This window comes from Pelophylax lessonae (assembly GCF_965119305.1).
Source record: "Pelophylax lessonae genome assembly, chromosome: 4".
NCBI lineage: Eukaryota > Metazoa > Chordata > Amphibia > Anura > Ranidae > Pelophylax > Pelophylax lessonae.
Window position 1 is genome coordinate 333,808,402 of NC_138771.1, and position 22,442 is coordinate 333,830,843.

Genomic DNA, 22,442 nt, shown 5'->3' on the forward strand with positions numbered 1-22,442 from the left:
TCCTACTAGCACTCATTTTTACATTCCTGTAGCAAGGGGCAAGGTCTCCATTTGCGGTGCAGGTTGTGGTGGGGTGGAGCGTCACTAAAATTGTGTATTGCTATTATGGAGTCCCAGGATAGCAAATTCCCCACAGACCTGGTGGTTGGTTCAGGTACCCCTGAATCCACTTCTATAGCCTCTCTATCTGCTGCACTTGTGACTTTAGCATCAAAAGTGGGTTTGCTGATGTCTGACCGGGTTTCTAAAAAATGGCCTATGCCCTCTCAGTCTTCTGATTCAGAGCCAGATATGGTTGCCACAGACAACGCCCCTCCTGAGGGGTCCCTGTCCTCTCAGTCGCATGTGGAGGAGGAGGATTCGTCCTCTGGGTCGGCGCGGGACCCCGCTGCGGTGGACGCGCTTATCAGCTCTGTTAAGGAGGCGTTAAATTTGGATGATGACCCCCCCCTGTCGGGTAAGAAGGTTTCCTTTGGGACCCGCAAAGCCCAGAAATCGGGTCAGGTTTTTCCTTGTCCCGGGGAATTTCATGAAACAGTGAAAGATCAATGGCGCCGTATCAAACATAATTTTGTGGTGCCCAAGAGATTTCAGTACCGTTATCACTTTGCGGATCCGGTGGACTCTCGCTGGACTGTGGCTCCTAAGGTGGACCACACTGTGTCCAGATTAAATAAAGCCACTTTAATGCCCATGGATGATTCTCCGGTGTTTAAAGACCCAGCGGACAGGCGGGTAGAGACACTTTCCCCCCACATTTATCTGGTTGCAGGTTCCTTGCTGAAGCCCGTGTTCGCTTCGGTAATGGTCTCTCAGGCGGTTGTAGAATGGGCCAAGACACTTAGGCGCACTCTAATTTCTGACTCCGCCTCTCCTCTCCTCCTTGTACACAGCAACTCAGTCCACCTCGTCCTGAAGGGACGCCTTCACCCGTCTCAGGTGTGGGGGACATCTGCGTTGTTTTCCCTAGCCCTGGCTGTCCAACATTCAGGACAGGTGGGTTCAAGCACTCATTCGTTCAGGGTACAAGATCGAATTTCGGTCTCCCCCCGCAGACAGGTTCTTTCCCTCAAATCTTCATTTCTCCCGATCGGTTCCGGGATCTCCAACGGGCGGTTCAGTATCTCCTCGCTCAAGGAGTGGTCCACGGTAGGACAGGTTTCGGGGTTTATACTCCAATCTGTTCACAGTGCCCAGAAAGGAGGGCAAGGTGCGTCCGATTCTGAACTTGAAGTTCCTAAACCGCTTTGTGCGGGTTCAGATGTTTCGGATGGAGTCCCTCCGGTCGGTGGTGGCATCCCTGAGTCCAGGGGATTTCTTGGCTTCCATCGACCTCAAGGATGCGTATCTACACATCCTTATCTACGAGGGTCATCGGAGGTACCGCCGCTTCTCAATCGCGGAGGAGCATTATCAGTTTGTGGCGTTGCCTTTCGTCCTCGCTTCGTCTCCAAGGGTTTTTACCAAAGTGTTGGCTCCTGTTCCAGCCCTGTTACGGGTGCGGGGGATTGCCATCCTCGGTTACCTGGACGATCTCCTATTAAGGTCGAGTTCCAGTGACACTCTGTTGCGTGATCTGTCGATCACGGTTCGGACGCTCCAGGCATCCTTGTCCCCTTCTGTTCGTCTCCCTTACCTGGGGATGATTCTGGACTCTGCACAGGCAAAAGTCTTTCTTCCGGAGGACAAGCTCCGGATCCTGCAGGACGAGGTCCGGTCCCTCAAGGACAACGAGTGCTCCTTGCTTCGGACCTGCATGCGGTCCCTGGGCTTGATGGTGTCGGCTTTCGAGGCGATCCCATTTGCACAGTTTCACACGCAATCTCTTCAAGCGGAGATTCTGGTCCAGTGGGACAGACATCCTCAGTCCTTGGAAAGGCGGATTTCTTTGAGCCCCCAGGTGAGATCGGATCTCATGTGGTGGCTCCAGTCTCCGACTCTGACAGAAGGCAAGTCCTTCCGACCGTTGCTGTGGACTGTGGTCACCACGGATGCCAGTCTGTCGGGCTGGGGTGGAGTCCTGGGCAAGTTTTGTGCCCAGGGCACTTGGTCGGAGGGGGAATCCTCCCTGCCGATCAATGTCTTGGAACTGCGGGCAATCAGGCTCTGTTTGCTCCGTTGGTCGGATCGACTTCGGGGCTGCCCAGTGTGTGTACAGACGGACAACGCAACTGCGGTGGCTTACATCAATCACCAAGGGGGCACCAGGAGTGCCCAGGCGGCCAAGGAAGTGGCCGAGATTCTGTCCTGGGCTATTTCGGCAGTTCACCTTCCAGGTGTGAAGAATTGGCAGGCAGACTATCTGAGTCGCCAGGTCCTAGACCAGGGGGAATGGTCCCTTCACCCGGAGGTGTTTCAGATGCTGTGTGCGCGGTGGGGATCCCCGGATGTGGATCTGTTCGCGTCTCGTCTCATCTCAACAACAAGGTGGAAAGGTTCGTGGCACGAACGCGCGACCCTCTGACGGACGCCTCGGACGCGTTAGTGGTGCCTTGGGATCCGTATCGACTGATTTATGCCTTTCCCCCAATTCAGTTGTTGTCCAGATTCCTCCGCAGGTTGGTCTCGGAACCGAGGTTGGTGATTCTGGTGACCCCAGACTGGCCACGTCAGTCTTGGTATGGGGACATCATGCAAATGGTCGTCGAGCTTCCCTGGCGGCTTCTGCTAAGAGACGATCTTCTGTCTCAAGGGCCGATCTTCCATCCTGCTTTACAGTCGCTGGCTTTGACGGCGTGGCTGTTGAAAGCCAAGTCTTGAGAGACAGAGGTCTCTCGTCGGCGGTCATTCCTACCTTGCTCAAGGCCAGGAAGGCCTCCTCGGGTAAGATTTATTATCGTACCTGGAAGGCTTATTTCGCCTGGTGTGAGTTGCAGGGGTTCCATCCCTGCTCCTTTTCGGTGGCAAGGGTGTTGGCTTTCCTGCAAACAGGGGTGGATCAGCGTCTTGCGCTGACCACGATTAAAGGCCAGTTTTCTGCACTGGCCATTCTGTTTCAGGTGCGGATCAAGGAATTTGAAGCCAGGGGGCGCTGAAACAGAATGGCCAGTGCAGACAAGAAGTCTGCTCTGATTCAATCCAGAAAATTGGATTGTCTGGATTCAGCTCTTGCCAGAGTGTTTCTTCCTCTGGATAAACTCCAGAAGTTGCATGCTGCGATTCATCTACTGCTGTCCAGCAGATGGTCCTCCCTCCGGACTTACATGCAGGTGCTGGACCTGATGGTATCTACCTTCGCGGAGGTCTCTTCAAAAGGAGACCCTGGTGAAATTGGACAATTGTCCGAGGTCTCTGGACAATCCGAATCGGCTGAGCCGGGAAACCAGGGTTGACTTCGCTCTCCGTCTCTGCAGCAGGGCAAATACTCTCTCCCTTTTGTATTGGACAGTGATCACCACAGATGCCAGTCTGTCCGGGTGGGGAAGTGTCCACGGACTGAGATCTGTTTAGGGTTGTTGGACGCTGAAAGAGTCCAGACTACGGATCAATGTCTTGGAAATTCGGGCAATCATGCTGTGCCTGGATCACTGGATAAATCGACTTCGGGGGCTCTTGGTATGGATCCAGGCAGGCAATGCCACGGCAGTGGCCTATGTCAATCACCAGTGTGGAACAAAGAGTGTGTTGGCAGCCCTGGAAGTAGCCAGCATCCTCTGGTGGGCAGAACGCCGTGTGTTGACCCCCCCCCCTCCCCGTACACATTCCAGAAATGGAAAACAAGTCATTCGGTCTGGCTACAGGATCGAGTTTCGCTCTTGTGCCCCAGCAAGGTTTTATCTTTCCAACTTGCCCCTGTCCCCAGACCATTTACAGGGTTTTTTTGGGGTGGTACAAGACCTGTTTCTTCAGGGGGTGATTGTCCCGGTTCCGACTTCAGAACGTTTTCAGGGTTTTAATACTCAAACCTGTTCACAGTCCCCAGGAATGAAGGCAAAGTGCTTTCAATCCTGGACCTCAAGGCACCAGACTGCTTTGTGCGGGTTCAGAAGTTCAGAATGGAGTCCATTAGAATGGTGGTGGCATCCCTTTGTCAGGGGGATTTCCTCGTCTCTATTGATATCAAGGATGCCTACCTTCACATTCCAATATGTACCAGTCACCAGCGTTTTCTCCACTTTGCTGTGGGAGAGGAGCATTATCAGTTTGTGGTGTTACTCTTTTGGTCTCTGCTCCTCGGGTCTTCACAAAAGTGTTAGCCCGGTGCTAGCCTTGCTACGCCAATGGTACTGGGCTACTTGGACGATCCTCTGCGAGCAGAATCTCCCTCTGCTCTGGTGGACAATCTGAAGGTCACAATCCGAGCTCTGCGGGAGTTCAGCTGGATTCTGAACTTTCAGAGGTCTGCTCTGGTTTCAACCAGGAAGCTGGACTATCTGGGCCTGACTCTGGACTGGCCTTAGCCAGAGTGCTTCTTCCTCTGGACAAACTCCAGAGATTGCAGGCTGCAATTTGTCTCTTGCTGTCCATCAGACTGTGTCTGGATCATTGGACAGATTGTCTTCAGGATTGCAAGAAAACAACAAGAGAAGGGCGCACCGACCTTGTGCATTACCACTTAAATGTTTATTAAAATCAAAGAAGGGTAGCGTACAATATACTCACAAACGTAACATATGAACAAGCATATAGGAAATGGGCACCGCTCGCATCCAGGACACTTCCCTACAGCTGGATAGCGTGATGGCGTCCTCAAAACCTGATGTGGCTTACGTGTTTCGAGGGAGGACCCTCTTCCTCAGAGCCAAAATCGCCACTTGTCTTCAGGATTGTCCAGTGCGCATTCAATCAGACAATGCCACGGCCGTGGCTTATGTCAATCAGCAAGGGGGCACAATAAGTGTCCTGGCGGCTCTGGAGGTAGCAGGCATTGTAAGGTAGGCAGAACGGTTCGTTCCAGCCCTCTCCACCGTACATATACCCGGGGTGGAATATTGGCAGGCGGATTATCTCAGTCGGCAGGTATTGGACTACTAGGAGTGGTCCCTTCATCTGGAGCTGTTTTCATTGGCTGTGTCTCCCGTGCGGCACTCCCGTGGTGGATCTGTTGGCGTCTTGGCTCAACAGGTGCAGAGTTTTGTGGCTCGGTCAAGGGATCCTCTGGTGGATGCCACAGACGCGCTGGTGGTCTGTGGGGTCCGTATCGGCTGATTTACGCCTTCCCTCCTCTCAGGCTTCTGCCCAGACTTCTGCGCAGGATCGAGTCAGAAGAGATTCCGGTCATCTTAGTGGCTCTGGACTGGCCTCGCCGGGCTTGGTATGTCGATCTGGTGCGGCTGGTCACCGATGTTCTTGGAAGCTTCCTCTCAGGGGAGGATCTTCTGTCCCAAAGACCAATCTTCCATCCTGCTTTACAGTCGCTGCCTTTGACGGCTTGACTGATGACACCAGGTGCTGAAGGAGATGGGTGTTTATCTGAGTCGGTAAATCCTACCGTGTTGAAAGCTAGAAAATCTACTTCTAGGGAGATCTACCATCGTACATGAAAGAAGTACATTGCATAGTGTGAGTCTCTTGGGGTTCCCCCTTGCTCTTTCTCGGTTGCTCGGATCTTAACCTTCCTTCAACGGGGAATTTGGGATCTTAATTTGGTGCTTTCAGCTCTGCAGAAGCCTCCTTTTCAGAATATTCGGGAGATTCCCCTGTTTACGTTGTCTCAGAAGGTGGCCTTTTTAGTGGCTATCACTTCTGCACGCAGGGTGTCAGAACTGGCGGCATTATTCTGTCGATCACCTTACCTGGTGATTCACAGGGATGAGGTGGTTCTTTCCTTCCAAAGGTTGTCTCTGCTTTTCATTTGAATGAAGACATTGTGTTGCCTTCCCTGTGCCCCAGGCTTAAACATCTGAAGGAAATTGCTTTGCATGCCTTGGATGTGGTCCGGGCAATAGGGGTGTACCTGGCAGCTAAGAAGTCTTTCAGGAAGTCAGACTCTATTACTGCTCACTGTTGGATCTCGAAAAGGGTTGTCCGCTTCCTCTCTGACCATTTCCAGATGGATCAGACAGACGGTGGTTCAGGCCTATTCCATCAGGGGTCAGGTTCCTCCTTTCCCTTTCAAGGCGCACTCTACTAGGGCGCTTAGTGCCTCCTGGGCCTTCCGTCATCAGGTGTCAGTGACGCAGGTGTGCAGGGCGGCTACCTGGTTGTCGGTGCATACTTTTACAAAGTTTTATAAAGTGGATGTGTTGGCATCTGCGGATGCTTCCCTTAGCCACAAGGTTTTGCAGGCTGCTGTTTAAGAGGACCTGATCCTCTTTGAGGGTGTATTGTTTTTTTTTTTAAGATGGGCTCCGGTTGTTTGGATGAGCCCCTGTTGCCTGGCTGGCTAATATTTAGCCTTGGGAATTTTTTGGTTGTTCTCACCCTTCATGTTTAACACTGCTTTGAGACGTCCTAATGGTTATGAATACCAGGAGCTGTGTCCGTCAATGAACGAAAGAGAAAATGGGATTTTTGACTTACCGCAAAATACATTTCTCTGATGTTCATTGACAGGACACAGCACCAACATCTCTGCAGAGTTATTATTCTCCTGACACTGCTTGTTACAAAGCTGAGTGGCTATAGCAAAGAGAGGGAGTATAACCCCTGAGACTGCCCATACTCCTGTAAGGAGTGTCCTACTCCTATAGGGGGAAGTAAAACGCAATGGTTATGAATACCAATAGCTGTGACCGTCAATGAACATCAGAGAAATGGATTTTACGGTAAGTCAAAAAAAACATTTTTTTGTACTTGCCATAAAATCCATTTCTCTGAGTTCATTGACAGACACAGCACCCAACCCTCTATGGAGTTTTAATACTTCTGACACTGCTTGTTACTAAACTGAAGGCCTATAGCAGAGAAGGGGATGTATACCACCTAGGACTGCCCATCTGCGTAGCCAAGTTTTTTTTCTGCCTAGTGTCCTGTAAGGGGCAGTATAACCCTGTGGTTCTGAATAATGGAGAGCTGTGTCCGTCACTGAACTCAGAGAAATTGATTGGAAATTGTTTAATTTTCCATCCCTCTCTGCTGACCAATTGGCGACAAGACAATGTGGTACTACCATGCTGATAAACTAGAACTGCATGAAACCGCTTCAAAGACAGTAATGTGGAGATCACCTAACATACACTGAATAGTAAATGTGCATCTCCAATAAACCGTGAGTTGTTTATTTCCAGACCAGTAGACCCTTTCTTGGCTGCCCGATCACTGTGAACAGTAATAGGTTAAAGGTTCTACTGTTGCTTGTGAGGTAGGTATAGTTTGAGAACCCTTCTCTGTTCTCGCTTGAAGGGGTGTGATGTCCAATACTCCCCCCTTTTAACATGGTCATAAACAGCCTTGTTTGAGTCCATTTAGTTGAGAAATAATGTAACTTATGTACTTTGCTAAATAAAACAAGTAACTTGGTGACTTATTTAAAATTCATAAAACTATAGCAGACTGTGCTGAAACTGGTTGAAATACCTTTTTATAAAGGGCTTTCCTGCACAAACTTGGAGAACAATGTAAAGAGGAGGTGCACTGTGCACCAACAATTATAGGTTGGTTTATGTGTAAGATTAGCACAGCAAGGTGTTCAATAATGTTGATGTTTAAAACAAACAACTAATGCCTCGTACACACACATCGATAGTTGGCCGTGAATTTTCGGCCAACGTCCGATCGGCCGATTTTCGGCTTGTTAGTATGATGCTTTCGACAACCGACTCCGACTTTTCGGCCGAACAAAATCTGGTGTGCAGGCTATAAAATTTTTGTTGGCCGTCAACAGAACGGCCGATTTTCCGTCAGTCAGTACAGATTTCGGCAGACAAAAATCTGATGAGCAAGACTGGGCATGCTCAGAGAAGAAAAAACACGGAAAGTAAACCAGCACATGACATCACTTCTGAAGTTGTTTTTTGTTGGCTGAGAAAATTAGTGTGCAGTCTAGAGCACATTTCAACCAACACGACAGCACTGGACAAAAGTCGACCAATCGTTCGGCCGATAATCGTTGCGTGTGTACGAGGCTTAAGCAATTTATTTCATATAAACTTTATGCATTATGATACATGACACCGCTAGTTTATGTTGTCTAATTTTACTTTCTGACTTTTTACACAGCCAAATGTCAGCGGAATGGAGCCTCCATTTGGGGATACTTTTTGCAGCCCAGCCTTTGCTGAGCAGACATTAATGAGCACAGACCTCCTAGCAAGCAGCTCAGATCCAGACTTCATGTATGAAATGGTAAGTCATCACAGTAGAGAGAACTTGAGACTTCTTTAAATCTTTGTAGACTTTGCACTCATGATTTTGTATGTTTTTTTACCAGGGTTAAATCATTCATAGAGCCATGTATATTTGCCAGTGAAACTAGGTGGAACCCAGGGTAGCTGTTCCCCACCCATTTTGTCTACAGCAGGGGTGTCCAACCCACGGGCCATGAATGCAGCTCAACAAAAAATCCTAAACTTTCCTAAAAATATTGTTTGCAGATGAATAACAATTTGGCAGTCTCCCTTTACTAGACTTTTATAAAATATTTTCTTCAGGCGCATGTGCTCGCTAAGTGTAAATGCATTTTTACAAAAAATTTCCCCCCAAAAAAATCAACATTTGTAAGTTTGCAATTTTTTGCTTGGCCGCATTATCTTCCCAAAAATATACATCCCACTCTTCACTATCACGCCTCATTCATGTCATTATCATTATCATGCCTATATTTGTGAGCAACTATTTTCAAGGATGAAGCACACGAAGGGTAAACATAGAACCAAAATATCTGATGAGCACATTGATAATTCATTAAGAATTGTTACTACATCCATCCAACCAGATATTGATCTGTTAGTTTATCATAAACAGTATCCAATATCTCTAGTTTTTTTATGTTGCCCTCTCTTACATTTTTGATTAAAACAATTAAGTTTTACTACTCAGCTATATTATCTGTATCAGTGATCATTACCTTGTGATCTGCTTGACTTTTTGTGCCCATCAGCTATCCTTATTGTTAGTGTATGTAGCACTGCCCCCTGGAGGTCTGCTGGATATAACACTTTCTGGATCTCCCTGGGGTACCCGTAGCAACAACTTGCAGACACTTAACGATTTAGGTACTTGGCTCAGTCAATGATCAGTCCAGGGGATGTTGTTTTGTGATTTTTTTATTTAGAGCTTGGATAGGAGAAGGGATGAGTGGGATACTCCAACTGATAACTATTCACAGTATTGAGGACAACTGACTTTAGGATACGGCAAGGTCGCTACTTCTCTCGGCCACTGAAGTGAAGATACTTTAGGTGTTCCTGCTTGTAATTCTCTTCAGGGTTCTAAACTCAGCACCCCATTTCTCTCTCACTGTGTGTGATGACACCCGTCCACTGACTCAATCCTCTGGAGTCGTCCCCTTCCTAGGCAGACCCCCGGGCAAGTTCCTCTGTACTCACGGACACCGGTTTTTCCAGAGTCACTGTTGCCTCCAACTCCACCAGTCAGCATTCCTGGACCTCTGGATTCAGCCCCACACTCTGGTTCACCAGGCCGACTGCCTGTGACCACCATACACACCTACAGAAGGAGAGACAGCTGTCACCCTCCTTCTGGGACCTGGCTTCCCGCCCAAAGACCCCTTGCCACATGTGCTCTTAGCTTTTATACCCTATCCCATAATGCGCCTCTTCTGTTCCAAACCCATGGGATAGATATTAAAGCCTCTGTGTCACTGGCTGGATTTCCTCCACTGTCCAACGTGCCTCACTATTGGACACAGTGGGGACACTCCCTCAGCCCAGATGAATCACACACAGGACACATGGAACAGGCCTAACTGTAAATCCTGCTCTATGATAAGCAGAAAGCACATAACTTTGACCTGTTGCTCTGCTGATAAGCAGCCATAGCCAAAACTATACTGCCTGTCTAGCACCTGACTAGGATGGTGCTATATGTATATTATGTGTAGTCCAAGACAATTTTTCTTCTTCAAATGTGGCCCAGGAAGGTCAATAGGTTTGACACCCCTGGTCTACTATAAAAAATATATATAACGACCCTTTTTTTTCTGTGTTCCAGATACTTCTGATGACTAAAATACACTGTAAGTGGTCATTAGAAGCCTTTCCATGCTCAGAAATATCCATAGAACCCGAGGCCTGTTTCCCTTGGGTGTGTGTGCCTCTCCATGTAAAAGGGCCTTTTGCATCAGCTTTAAATGTGAGACAAGGGCATGGAAAGCTTTCATAATTATGTTTAATAACGCATCACTGCAATAACCTCCTCAATGCTGTAGCCAGAAGGACTTGTTTGAATGTTTGTGAACACCTCTCTAGGTCAGTCTCCCATCTCCGTTTCCACTAACACACTAACCAAGTGCTGGCCCCGTCTATCACAGATTCCAATGGGCAAAAAGAAATCTGGTTAGCCACAGGTCCAGTAAAATCACCTTTTTTTCAGCAAGTCCATAAAAATAATTCCAAAAACACAAATGGAGGGGAAAAGCATCACCAGCTAATGCATTTCACGCTCACTTAGCGCTTAGTCATAGCTCACTCAGCGCTAAGGGAGCGTGAATCATATTAGCTGGTGATGCTGTTTCCCCTCTATTTGTGTTTTTGGAGTTGTTTTTATGGGCTTGCTGAAATAAAGGTGATTTTACTGGATGTGCAGCCAACCAGATTTCTTTTTGCCATTTTGGAAATGCTTGACAGATGAGTCTGACCCCTTCCAAGCACCTAGCAAACCCCAGGTTTTAAAGAGTTACTTTTCACTTTGACGGGATGGAGGAGGAATGTGGCACAGCTGAATGTCATTTTGTTTTTCTGCTGTTCAGTATAAAAGACAAAGTCTACTATTTTCGATTACAGTCTCAACATATGCATGTCACTTTAAGTACTGCTGTTCGTTCTTTCATATTTATTATTATAATTCTCTCACTATACTTTCGAATCGGAGACATGAAAGTTGTGGTTCTCATACACTGAAACTGCACTGTTTGTCCATCCCTCTTCTCCCTTTGTCCATTCACAGAACATTTTGTATACGGTGGACCACTCTTGTTCTGTGAATGCGCAAGGGGAGGGAGGCATGGACAAATGACAGTGAAGCTTACACTTCCTGAGACTTAAGGGATAAGTTCATCTTTTTAAACAAAATATTAAATGCACATCTTTTTTGCAGGTAACAGATATATATATATATATATATATATATATATATATATATATATATAATATAGTTTTGTTTTTTTTTTACTATCCTGTTAAGCATTGCACCCACCTAGTACGAATAGGCAATTACACAATGACAGGAGGCCTCAATGAACTACCAGAGTGATCAACAGCAACCTGGTAGTTCATTGGGAACTTCAAGCTGACAGCTACAAAGGATGTGACGGTACTTGTAGTTTCCCATTCCCAGAACTCGCGTGTTTTTTTTTTTTTTTGAATTGTGACAGCAAGATCAGGGAGAAGATCCCGGCTTGCTGCCGCTACAGGCAGCAGACACATGTTCCACCCTAAAAATGAGTGGAACATGTAACCTGTTCCCAAAGGTGAACTTATCCTTTTATTATCCTTTAACTAGTCTTTACGCTGCAGATGAAAAAAAAAAAAAAAAAAGAACTTGCCTGGAATTCAATAAAGGTACAACCTTTTACTTTTTATTTCTGATTTGTCATTAGGCACATTTCTGAATTAAAGTGTAAATGTATAAAAAAAAAAGTTATATTGATGCACTTTAATATATTGTTTCTTCTGAACAGGACAGAGAACTTGGATACCAACAAAGCCCAGCAGAGAATTTTCTGTTGTTAGAGGAGTGCAGAGACTTTGAAATATTTGACTCATTTACTGGTATCCTTGGAAACAGTCCACCCATAACATCTCACTGGGAGCAGTGGGACACATATTGTGAGGATCTGACCAAGTACACAAAGCTAACTAGTTGTGATATATGGGGAACGAAAGAGGTGGATTATCTTGGTCTTGATGACTTTTCAAGTCCCTATCAGGATGAAGAGGTTATCAGTAAAACCCCCACTCTTGCTCAGCTAAACAGTGAGGACTCTCAGTCAGTTGTAGACTCTCTTTGCTACACGGAAAGCTTCTTTGGAGGTAAAGCCACATTTTTTCCAGGAAAGAAGGTGGCACCAGGAAGGGTGGCTGCTCCGGTTTGTTCATCTAAGACTGCCCCTGTCGTCGAAGTGCCATCCCCTGACTGCTCCCAAAAAGCTGCCAAGACAGCAGCAAGTACCCAGATGGTAGCAAAGACTAATATTTCTTGTGATGAGAAAATTAATATCCATGTAGAGTGCAAGGACTATGTAAAAAAGGCTAAGGTAAAGATCAGCTCAGCACTTCCAAGCCGACCAACAAGCACTGTGGTTGCCATAGATGCAGCCAAGGAAAATACTTGTTTTTGTGGTGCTGTAGCCAAAAAGCAGGAAAAAACAATTGAAGAGCCCTCCATAGGCCGAAGAAGCTGTGCCATTTTGCCTTTCAGAGAGACTCAAAAGCTTTTCTGTCCTCCGCAGAATGTGGCCACAATTGGGGTTGTGGAAGCTAGTGTTACTGTTTCAGCTTCTGTGTCCGATCCCTCACAAAAGAAAGAGGAGCACAACTATTCACTTTTCATCTCAGAGGGGCTTACTGAATCAGCCATCAAGACTGATAGCCAGCAGGACAACGAGGAGGATGAGGAAATTGATTTGGATGAAGAAGAGCACGATGAAGGATTTGGTAGTGAACATGAGCTTTCTGAGAATGAAGAGGAAGAGGAGGAGGAGGAGGAAGAAGAAGAAGAGGAGGAGGAGGAGGAGGAAGAGGAGGAGGAAGAAGAAGAGGACAATGAAGATGACAAAGATGATATCAGTGATACCTTCTCAGAGCCAGGTATGTTTTCTCTATCAACTGTCAGGCAAATATCGCCACACATCCCGCATAATTAAAGTGAACCTGTGCTGAGAGAAATAAAGAAGCTACCACTGTACCCTTGAGACCCCCCCCCCCTTTCTGAAAACATTTGTTTCCTGGCTGCCATACTGATAAAATGCTTCAGTGCGTTTCTAAATTACTCACTCAGAATGAGTTTGCGAACAAGAAGTTCCAGTTTCACTGTCTGAATGATTGCACTAGGCCTCTGGGATTGGCGGTATGTATGTTAGATAGTATCGGCATGACAGCCAGATGACCAGCAGTAGCAGCCGCTATTTTACTCAGCACTGGAAAACTTTGAAGGGCTTCTATCTAGTAATATTTTGCAGTATTTTATTTATGTTCTTTTAGATGAAGGTGTATAAAAAAGACTGATATAAATTGTGAAGGGACACTTACAGCTCTTTCTTGGATTAACTTAAAAGGCTGTGCTTAAAACACTATTAATACTCACCTACCTTTATCTTTTCATTTGGCTGTCCGGTTGCCTCTTCCTGGCCACTCTGGTCATATTCTGATAGCGCCACTTTATACTTATTGAAATGATTAAAATATAGTACAAGTCCTTACATTGATTCCTAACCTCATATAATTGTCCATGCTACTTGTTTTGTCTTGTTTTATGGTGGGTTACACAAAGTCTGACCTTAAAGAGGAAGTAAACCCTCCTCTGACACTTTTACCTATAGGTAAGCCTATGATAAGGCTTACCTATAGGTACTGTAAATATCTCCAAAACATGCACCGTTTAGGAGATATTTACCTTTCATGCAGCCAGTGACGTCACTGGCGCATGCTCTCTGAAGGAACGGCCGCTGGTGCCGTTTCTTCAGAGTCCCGTGCCGTGACCATCGGCTCCCGCGGCTCCGGCCAATCAGATGGCCGGATGCCGCGATCCCGGAAGACGGGCAACCGTCATAGAAGTAAGCAGACTACACGGCGGGGGGCTCGTACTAAGGCAAGTATTGCATAATGAGCTAGTATGCAATGCATACTAGCTCATTATGTGTTTCTCTTTCAGGTCAAAAAAAAAAAAAGTGTGTATGTGTTTACAACCTCTTTAAGTTTCAAGTTGTCATCTGTACCATGTAAAATTGAAAGTGGTATTAAACCCAAAAGCAAACCTTTTATTATGTTACAGCTTACCTTACTGATCCTTAGATATTGTGGCTGCATTCGTTTTCTTTTTAAGGTTTTCTTTCTTTTTTTCTTCACCTGGTGATCTACCCAGTAAGTCTGTTGTTTTTCAACAGAAACAAGCTGTCCTAAAAAATAAAAAATGAAAATCTGTCAGTTAACCGTATTGAGACCATTTACCACTGACAAGGATTCTTACAATGATCAACTTTTATTTATTTTAGCAAAACCTTTATCCCAAAAGGAAAAAAAATGTTTTCTGTAACTGCAGTGTGGGCTGGAGTTTGGCTTGTTAGTGTATCTAAATCTGCTAGTCCATTTAACACTTTTATTTATGTAAAACCTGTATCCCAAAATGGGGGGAAAAAAAACGGTTTGCTGTAACTGATTTTAAAGTGTGAGCTGAAGTTGGCTTCAATTGGATAGTGTATTTAAATCTGGTGCCCCTGTGCTCCTTTATCCTAAAGTGGGGGCACTCTAATACAGGAGGTGTGTTACTGGCAGATCACTAGGGGAAAACGGAGGGAAAAAGCCTAAAAAAAAACAAAAAAAAACGGATACAGCCACCTAATCTAATGATTGGTAAGCTGCAATATTACATTTTATTGGTTTTAATACTGCTTTCCTGTAGACGGCACAGAAAATAAAAAAATCCATACTGTATTTGCGAATATTAACATATGTTTTTTTTTCTTCTATAACCTATTTTAAATTTAGTTTTGTAATTAATGTACTTCTGTTACACTGCTCAGCTAGGCAAGTGATTTTCCTCTGGGTGCTAAAGTAATTAAATATAAAAGCGCCTGCTCTCCAGTGACTATAGACCATAAAGCTGCCCTTCTTATAGGAAAAATGATATACACATGAAACCAAAAAAGGATACGGCGCTAATGCAACCGTAATAACATATATTATAAGGTGTTATGTAAATCAACTAAAAAGTCCATAAACAAGTGTGATAAATAACACCCCATGTGGTGTATTCTTCTATATTCTGGTGAATAATCCACCAACAAGACACCAAATGCCATGGGAAGTGTGCACTCACTGTCACTCCAGTGATGTCAAAATGAATAAAGGTCAATAACACCTTGGGGATTTTTTAATAGCTCAACCAAATCTATAAAGGGGGGGGCGGGGGCAATAATCGCAAGTAAAAATCTGACATGCTGGTTGTACCCACGGCAATCGATGTATTGACTTGGGTACAATCAGCCTGCCCATAGATTAATCGATTCTTGGCCGGTCCCTGCTAAACTATCCAAAATTGGAACCATCTGTGGCCAGCTTACACCATCTATGAAAGCTTGCACCTTAAAAATATATTCAGTTAGCCAAACAAAGGCTATTGAGGGTGTTCAACTACAATGTTTATTGGAAATTGGAAGTTTCAGATCTTTGCCTGTTCAAAAGTATTCAACATTTGTGCATAGCAGAGGTTCATGAAAGCTGCACTTGGGTAAATGCAGGCACTTCTGGGTGCCTAGACTTTGTTTGCTAGCACCTTTTTTTTTTTTTTTTTTTTTTTTTTTAAAGGTGACAGGGTTTCGGTCTTTAACCCTACCCATTCTGTATTTGTCTAAAGGCCTTTCCAAACAGCCAGTTATATGAAGAATGTTGATCACTGTAACCTGTGGTTATTGTGTCTTTTAAGCTTGCACTAGAAAATCAGTTGGAGTGATTTTCACGAACAATACTTTTGCATTTTCTAATTCCTAATATTTATTAATCTGCTTCATGTTGTTTTTAAGTTCTTTTTATGAATATGAACTTAACATTTTAGGCTATGAAAATGATTCTGTTGAAGATTTGAAAGGAATAACTGCCGTGTCTTCGAGGAAAAGGGGAAAACGAAGGTACTTCTGGGAATATAGCGAGCAATTAATGCCTTCTCAACAGGAAGGGATGCTGAGACCGTCTGAATGGAACAGAGACACGCTTCCCAGTAATATGTACCAGAAGAATGGCCTGCATCACGGTACTTAAAATATTGCTACCTTTGTACCTTTCTGCTACCTTTGCCAGTTTCCCAATTTAATGGGCAGTAGTGAAAAATACTAATGTTTTATATTACTTATAATAACTGTACAGAGTCGGATATTGAAGGGGGGGATCCAGTGAAAATCCAGCTATTTCAGGTACAGGTTAGATAATTAACACTGATTGTTTACTGTGAAAGTTAAATCTATTTTAATTTTCACATCTGCTTCAAAATAAAACATTTTTTGCTTTAAGGCTCGGTTCACACTTGTGCGATGCGGGAAGGCTGCGAATTTGCAGCCTGTTCCCGCATCGCATCCGCACATCTGGCAGTTCACACTGCCATATGCGTATCGATACGCAGGGGGTGTCAATTAAATGTTAACGACACCCCCAGTTTGATCGCATATCGCAGTGCGATCTGACAGTTCGCACAGAATCGTATCGCACAAGTGTGGACCACTATGCAATCCGATCCTGATGCAGCTGAAAAAAGGGTCCTGTGTGTGTTTGGTGCGGATACAGTGCGAATTCAGCCATACCAAGTGTATGGCTGAATTTGCATCCGCATATCAGATCGCATGTAATGAAGGAGCAGTGCACTCCGAATTACATGCGATCTCCGCAGCCGCAATAATGTGAACCGGCACTAAGAGGACTCTTTTCTTTCTATCATCTTAAAGTGATATTCAAGTCCCGCTTTTTTTTTTTTTTAAATAGTAAACATACTTACTGCTTTGTGCAGTGGTTTTGCATGGAGCAGCCCAGATCTTCCTCTTCTTGGGTTCCTCGCCCACACCTCTGGCCCCTCCGTTCTGCCGAGTGCCCCCATAACAAGCAGCTTGCTTTGAAGGCACCCAAGCCAAGCCGCTGCTCTGTGTGCCCATTCAGACACATTGCCATGATCCGGCCCCACCGCCTCTTCCGCTGCTGTGTCTCAGCCAATTAGGAGGGAGAATCTCGAACATCTTAGGCTCTTGTGCAACATCGCTGGATTGAGATGGGGTTCAGGTAGGTATTAGGGGGGCTGCTGCACTCAGAAGGTCTTTTAGCTTAATGCATAGAATGTATTAAGATAAACGATAAAAAGAAACTTCTGCCTTTAGAACCACTTTAAGGCCTCACGCACACGGGCATACAAAACCACCGCTTTTACAGGTGTACAGAATATATGTAGGCCTATGTATCCATGCACATCAGCTGTTTAGATCATGATTTTAGGAGCCGCGTTTGAAGCATAAACAAAAAAAAAACGCACCAGAGCTGCATTGAGAGGAGCTTATGAACAGAATTGATGCACATAATTGAATGTAAATGTATTCCAATGGCCAAAATTATTATTCTGGCCAGGGGAACTCATTTATGCGCACCGCCATACATGCATAAATGTTCATACGTACACGACATGGAAGCCATTTTTTCTGCCAGGTTCTGTCAGGAAAAATCCAGCATATTTGGAGCTTAAATTTCAATGCCTGTGTGCATGAAGCCTTAAAGTAAAATCTAAAGAATGACATTGCTCCATTTTCCCAAGCAGACGCCTCCAGTATAATCCAGGCAGAAATTTCTGGATTTGTTCCTGGGACAGTGTGTGCCGCATTGTTATTGTGACTATAGAGTTTTGTACATTTCCACTGGAGGAATTAAGGTATTTTATTTAGCAGCATAGTATTCATTACTAATGAGTGCATTATTGTGTGTGCAGGCAAGTACACTGTGAAGAAGTCTCGCAGGACAGATGTGGAAGACCTGACTCCTAATCCAAGAAAACTTCTGCAGATTGGTGGTGAACTACGTAAACTGAATAAAGTAATCAGTGACCTAACACCGGTATCGGAGCTTCCCGTCACTGCCAGGCCACGATCTCGTAAAGAGAAAAATAAGCTGGCTTCAAGGTAATTTCGCTATTAGTAATAAATGGGAATTATCCGAAATAAAAATTTACTGTACACCTGCAGAACATAACAAAAGCTCCACGACCTGCTCGGTGGTTTGCAGGCAGAATATAACATTGGTCTCTGGAGATTTCTAAGGGCTAACAAAATTGTCCTTGGTTTGTTTACTCAATCGAAGCACATTTTGACACTGTTATCACAGATCTTGACACCTATCAACAACCAAACTCCTATTCTGCAGCTATTCAGTTAAAGTATAAATAAAGGCAAAGCTTTTTATTTAAGTTTTTGGATAGAGTTTAGAGGGATTAGAATTTTTTGTCAGTTTTATATTGCGGTTTGTACCCCTGTTCAAGAGATTCCCCCCTCTACAGTGCCTTGAAAAGGTATTCACACCCCTTGAAATTTTCCACATTTTGTCATGTTAACAACCAAAAACGTAAATGTATTTTATTGGGATTTTATGTGATTGACCAACACAAAGTGGCACATAATTGTGAAGTGGAAGGAAAATTATAAATGTTTTTTTAAATGTTTTACAAATATCTGAAAAGTGTGGCGTGCATTTGTATTCAGCCCCCTTTTCTCTGATACCCCTAACTATAATCTAGTGGAACTAATTTCCTTCATAAGTCCCCTTATTAGTAATTAGAGTCCACCTGTGTGTAACTTAATCTCAGTAGAAATACAGCTGTTCTGTGAAGCCCTAAGAGGTTTGATAGAGAACCTCAGTGAACAAACGATGCCAAGGAACACACCAGACAGGTCAAGGATAAAGTTGTGAAGAAATTTAAAACAGGGTTAGGTTTTAAAAAAATATCCCAAGCTTTGAACATCTCACAGGGCACTGTTAAATCCATCATCCGAAAATGGAAAGAGTATGGCACAACTGCAAACCTACCAAGACATGGCCGTCCACCTAAACTGACAGGCTAGGCAAGGAGAGCATTATTCAGAGTAGTAACCAAGAGGCCCATGGTAACTCTGGAGGAGCTGCAGAGATCAACAGCTCAGGTGGTAAAATCTGTCCACAGGACAAATATTAGTCTTGCACTCCACAGATCTAGCCTTCATGGAAGAGTGACAAGAAGAAAGCCATTGTTGAAAGAAAGCCATAGGAACTCCTGTTTGCAGTTTGCGAGAAGCCATCTGGGGGACACAGCAAACGTGTAAGAAGGTGCTCTGGTGAGATGAGACCCAAATTGAACTTTCTCCTTTCATTTATTGACAGACACAGCTTCTCCACTATTCAGAACCATAGGGTTATATCGCCCTCTACAGGAGTAGGACACTAGACAGAAAAAAGACTTGGCTATGCCTATGGGCAGTCCCAGGTGGTATACTCCCTCTCTCTGCTATAGGTCTTTAGTTTTTCTCTTTTGTTCATTGACGGACACAGCTCCTAATTCTTCTTAACCATTGGGTTATACTGCCCCCTACAGGAGTAGGACTCTAGGCAGGAAAAAGCTTGACTACGCCTATGGGCAATCCCAGGGGGTATACACCCACACTCAGCTATAGCCACTTTTTTATGCCTAGTCAGGAGTAAGGACCTAGTTGCTTTCTGGGATCTCTGGTTCTGGTAATTTTTTTTCCTTTTTAAATAGATTTTTCCTATCTTTGTTATTTTGTTTCTGTGAGAATCTACTATCAACTGACTGACTGGATAATCTAGATCCAGAGGGTCGCCCGCGCGTACGCCTCAGCTTCGTGCTAGGTTGGCCAAGACGTAGCCCCACTGGATGGGGGCTGGCCTGCGAGTTTAATGTCTCGCGAGGGCGCATATGACCTGGCCTCGGCCTAAGTCGCAGCGTTCCTCCTGGCCGCCAGCCATCCACATCCCGATGGAGTGGTGGTCTGCCAGAAGCGGTGCCCACACCTGTTCCTGGTATACTTAGCAGCTGTCCCCCCTCCTACCCCTGGAAGATTTTGGGTGGAAATGGGCCCCTCCCTGGGACAGTGGGACCCCTAAGTTCCCCCCCCCCCTCCCCAGCCCTCTAGATATTCAGTGGTAATGGTAAATTCAATCGGTGTGGTAAATAAACAGTGGTCACTGAGGGTCTGTAGGCCCCACCCCACCCCCCCTGCCCCCGCGTGAGGTTATGAGCTGGCTTTTGCCACATGCTCCTAAGGGGGGCTTGTTTGGAGTTGCTGTGCTGACTGGGTTTTTCCTGGTGCACAACATGGGGGGGGGGTTGAGCAGTTTCCCTGCTACCCTTGGGGGGTTGGTGACTAGGGCAGGGATGTCCTCTGGTTTCCCTGCTGCAGTTGTTAGGCTGGGAGAGCAGGTTTGGCATCCGCGGGTCTGCGCCTCACACGGCCAGATCCGGCCCCAAATTTAGACCACGGCTTTGCAGCCTACTGGTCGGAAGTTATGTGGGGCAGCCCCAGTGAGGATGGCTGAAGCTACTACCCTCCGTTTGGGCATCTGCCCTCCCTTCCGCTGCCCCTGAGTGGTTGGCTCTGCTAAGGCTCGCACCCAGGTGCCTCGGTCGGCATCCACAAAAATTTGGGCTGCGGCTTGCGGCCGAGTTAGCCTCCGTTGGGGGGGAAGCCCCAGTAAACCTGGCTGTGATAAGTGCACATAAGGCTGGTTAGATCGCAACCATGCCGCCATTATTGTGGAGGACACCTACCCCTTTTAGCGCTGCGGGACTATCAGGATACCCTACCTGTGCATCACGGCGGACGGCCCCTATTTAAGGGGGCTATTTCTTATTATGTGAGCCTCTGTGGAGGGCGACCCCCTTGTTTTTTGCGGAGTCCAGTAGGTGGTCCATTCGTGGACCCTGGGTCGGCGTCCCCCTTGCGGGATCACAGTCGGTGTCCCTCGCCTGATTGTTATGTTTTTTCCAGGTGACCTTAGTATATAGCGTCCACCGCCCTCCCTGCCTCATCTGTCCATCAGATCCTGAATCGGTTTTGGCTGCCGCGGGCGCGAGTCCCCTACTGGGTCTGCGTCCAGTGCTCAGACAGTGAGGCTGTTTCCTCTGCTCCTCTAGCCGTGCATGAAAAGGCGCTGGTGGATGCACTGATTGTGTCAGAGCGAAAGATTTTAAACATGGCGGGGATGCTGCGTCAGAGGCGCCGGTCCTTTTTGGCACCACAGATCCTCCACTGAGGCGGGGGTGTTCCCCTTTCCCGCTTTGACATCATTGTCCCATGACAGTGTGGTTGTCCAAAACGCACCAAAGTGTTTTGCTATGCAGTATCCTTATGAGGATTACCCACTTAAAAAGTGGATGGTCCCACCTGTAGTGGACTCGCCTGTTTCCAGGTTAAATAAAGTTACCTTTCTTCTGGTTGTGGATTCCTTGGCCTTTAAAGAGCCAATTGATAGTAAAGCCGAGGCTCTGGCCCGCAATATGTTTAACTTCAGCTGGTTCGACTTAGGCCAGTATTTACTATTGCGCTGGTGTTGCAAACTCTTTGGGCTAAACTTATGCCAGGACCTGGAGGGGAAACGGCTTCCCCCTGCCTTTTCGGAGCTGGTGGATAATTTGATCCAGATGCTACAGTTTCTGTAAAAAGAAAAGAGAAGGCGCCTGGCCCTTTAAATAAAAGATTGTTGAACCTGCTGCCCTTTTAATTGTAATAAAACAATAAATAGGTATATATCATAGGTAAAAAGGCGCTGGTAATCTTAATATATCACGTGTTATAAAAATTAATAAGTGATTTAAAGTGTAATATATGTGATTAAAAATTGCTACAAATATATATATGATATACTATTGGTGCAATTAGCAAAGAAAAGTGCATACCAGTGCAATTTCAATTCAGAAGTGTTTGTGCTTCTCAAAGTAAATTAATCCACAAAGGTGTCGATCAGTGAACCAATAAATAGATTATATAAAGAATTCCATACAAAAATCACATAAGGATATATAAAAAAAATCACATAAGAATATATAAAAAAGTATAAATATATAAATGTGCTCCAAGTAGTGTTTAAAAGTCCAAGCAATAGCATGCAATCAAAATTGTGCTTGGTGAATTCTTATTAATCCATTCACAGTGCTCCAGGTGCTGGGATGTGACAACCGTGGCCTCTTACCAGCTAGCAGCAGGTCACAAGGACCCCCAACGCCTGTGATCCCTTTATTGGGTGAATCAAACCTCTCCTCGATTGCTTGGATCTCTGGCTCCTATATTACTCGAGTTGGACCATGTAGTCCCCCCATACACATAAAGATATAGAAGAACAAATAGCCTCCAATAGTGAAATACTGTTTTATTCTCCAAAAAACATACACTATAAGGTGACAATTAGCCTCTTACTATTTGTTGTGCCCTCCTGGCACTGGGCAATTCGGCAGTACAAAATCGTTTTTTTTGGGTCTTAGGAAGATATTCTCCGGGGATCTGCAGCACCCTGTATCTCCTTTCCCCCTTCTTTGTATTGCGGCGGTGGATGTGTATCCCAGCCTCTGTTCCGAATGTCTCTGTGTGTTACTTCCGGGTTAGCATTGACCACAATGCATTTCGCTTAACGAGCGTCCTCAGGTTTGGAGCTTCC

The 22,442-nt window shown here is 45.4% G+C and overlaps 1 protein-coding gene across 1 annotated transcript in view; it reads left to right on the top strand.

The window, feature by feature from the left end:
- The window catches only part of CREBRF (CREB3 regulatory factor), a 76,663-nt gene that overhangs the window by 35,531 nt on the left and 18,690 nt on the right, over positions 1-22,442 (top strand). The window contains exons 3-6 of the mRNA XM_082254613.1: positions 8,101-8,226; positions 11,741-12,869; positions 15,832-16,026; positions 17,734-17,923. Coding sequence (XP_082110739.1) covers positions 8,101-8,226; positions 11,741-12,869; positions 15,832-16,026; positions 17,734-17,923 — 1,640 coding nt within the window. The remainder of the gene's footprint in view (positions 1-8,100; positions 8,227-11,740; positions 12,870-15,831; positions 16,027-17,733; positions 17,924-22,442) is intronic.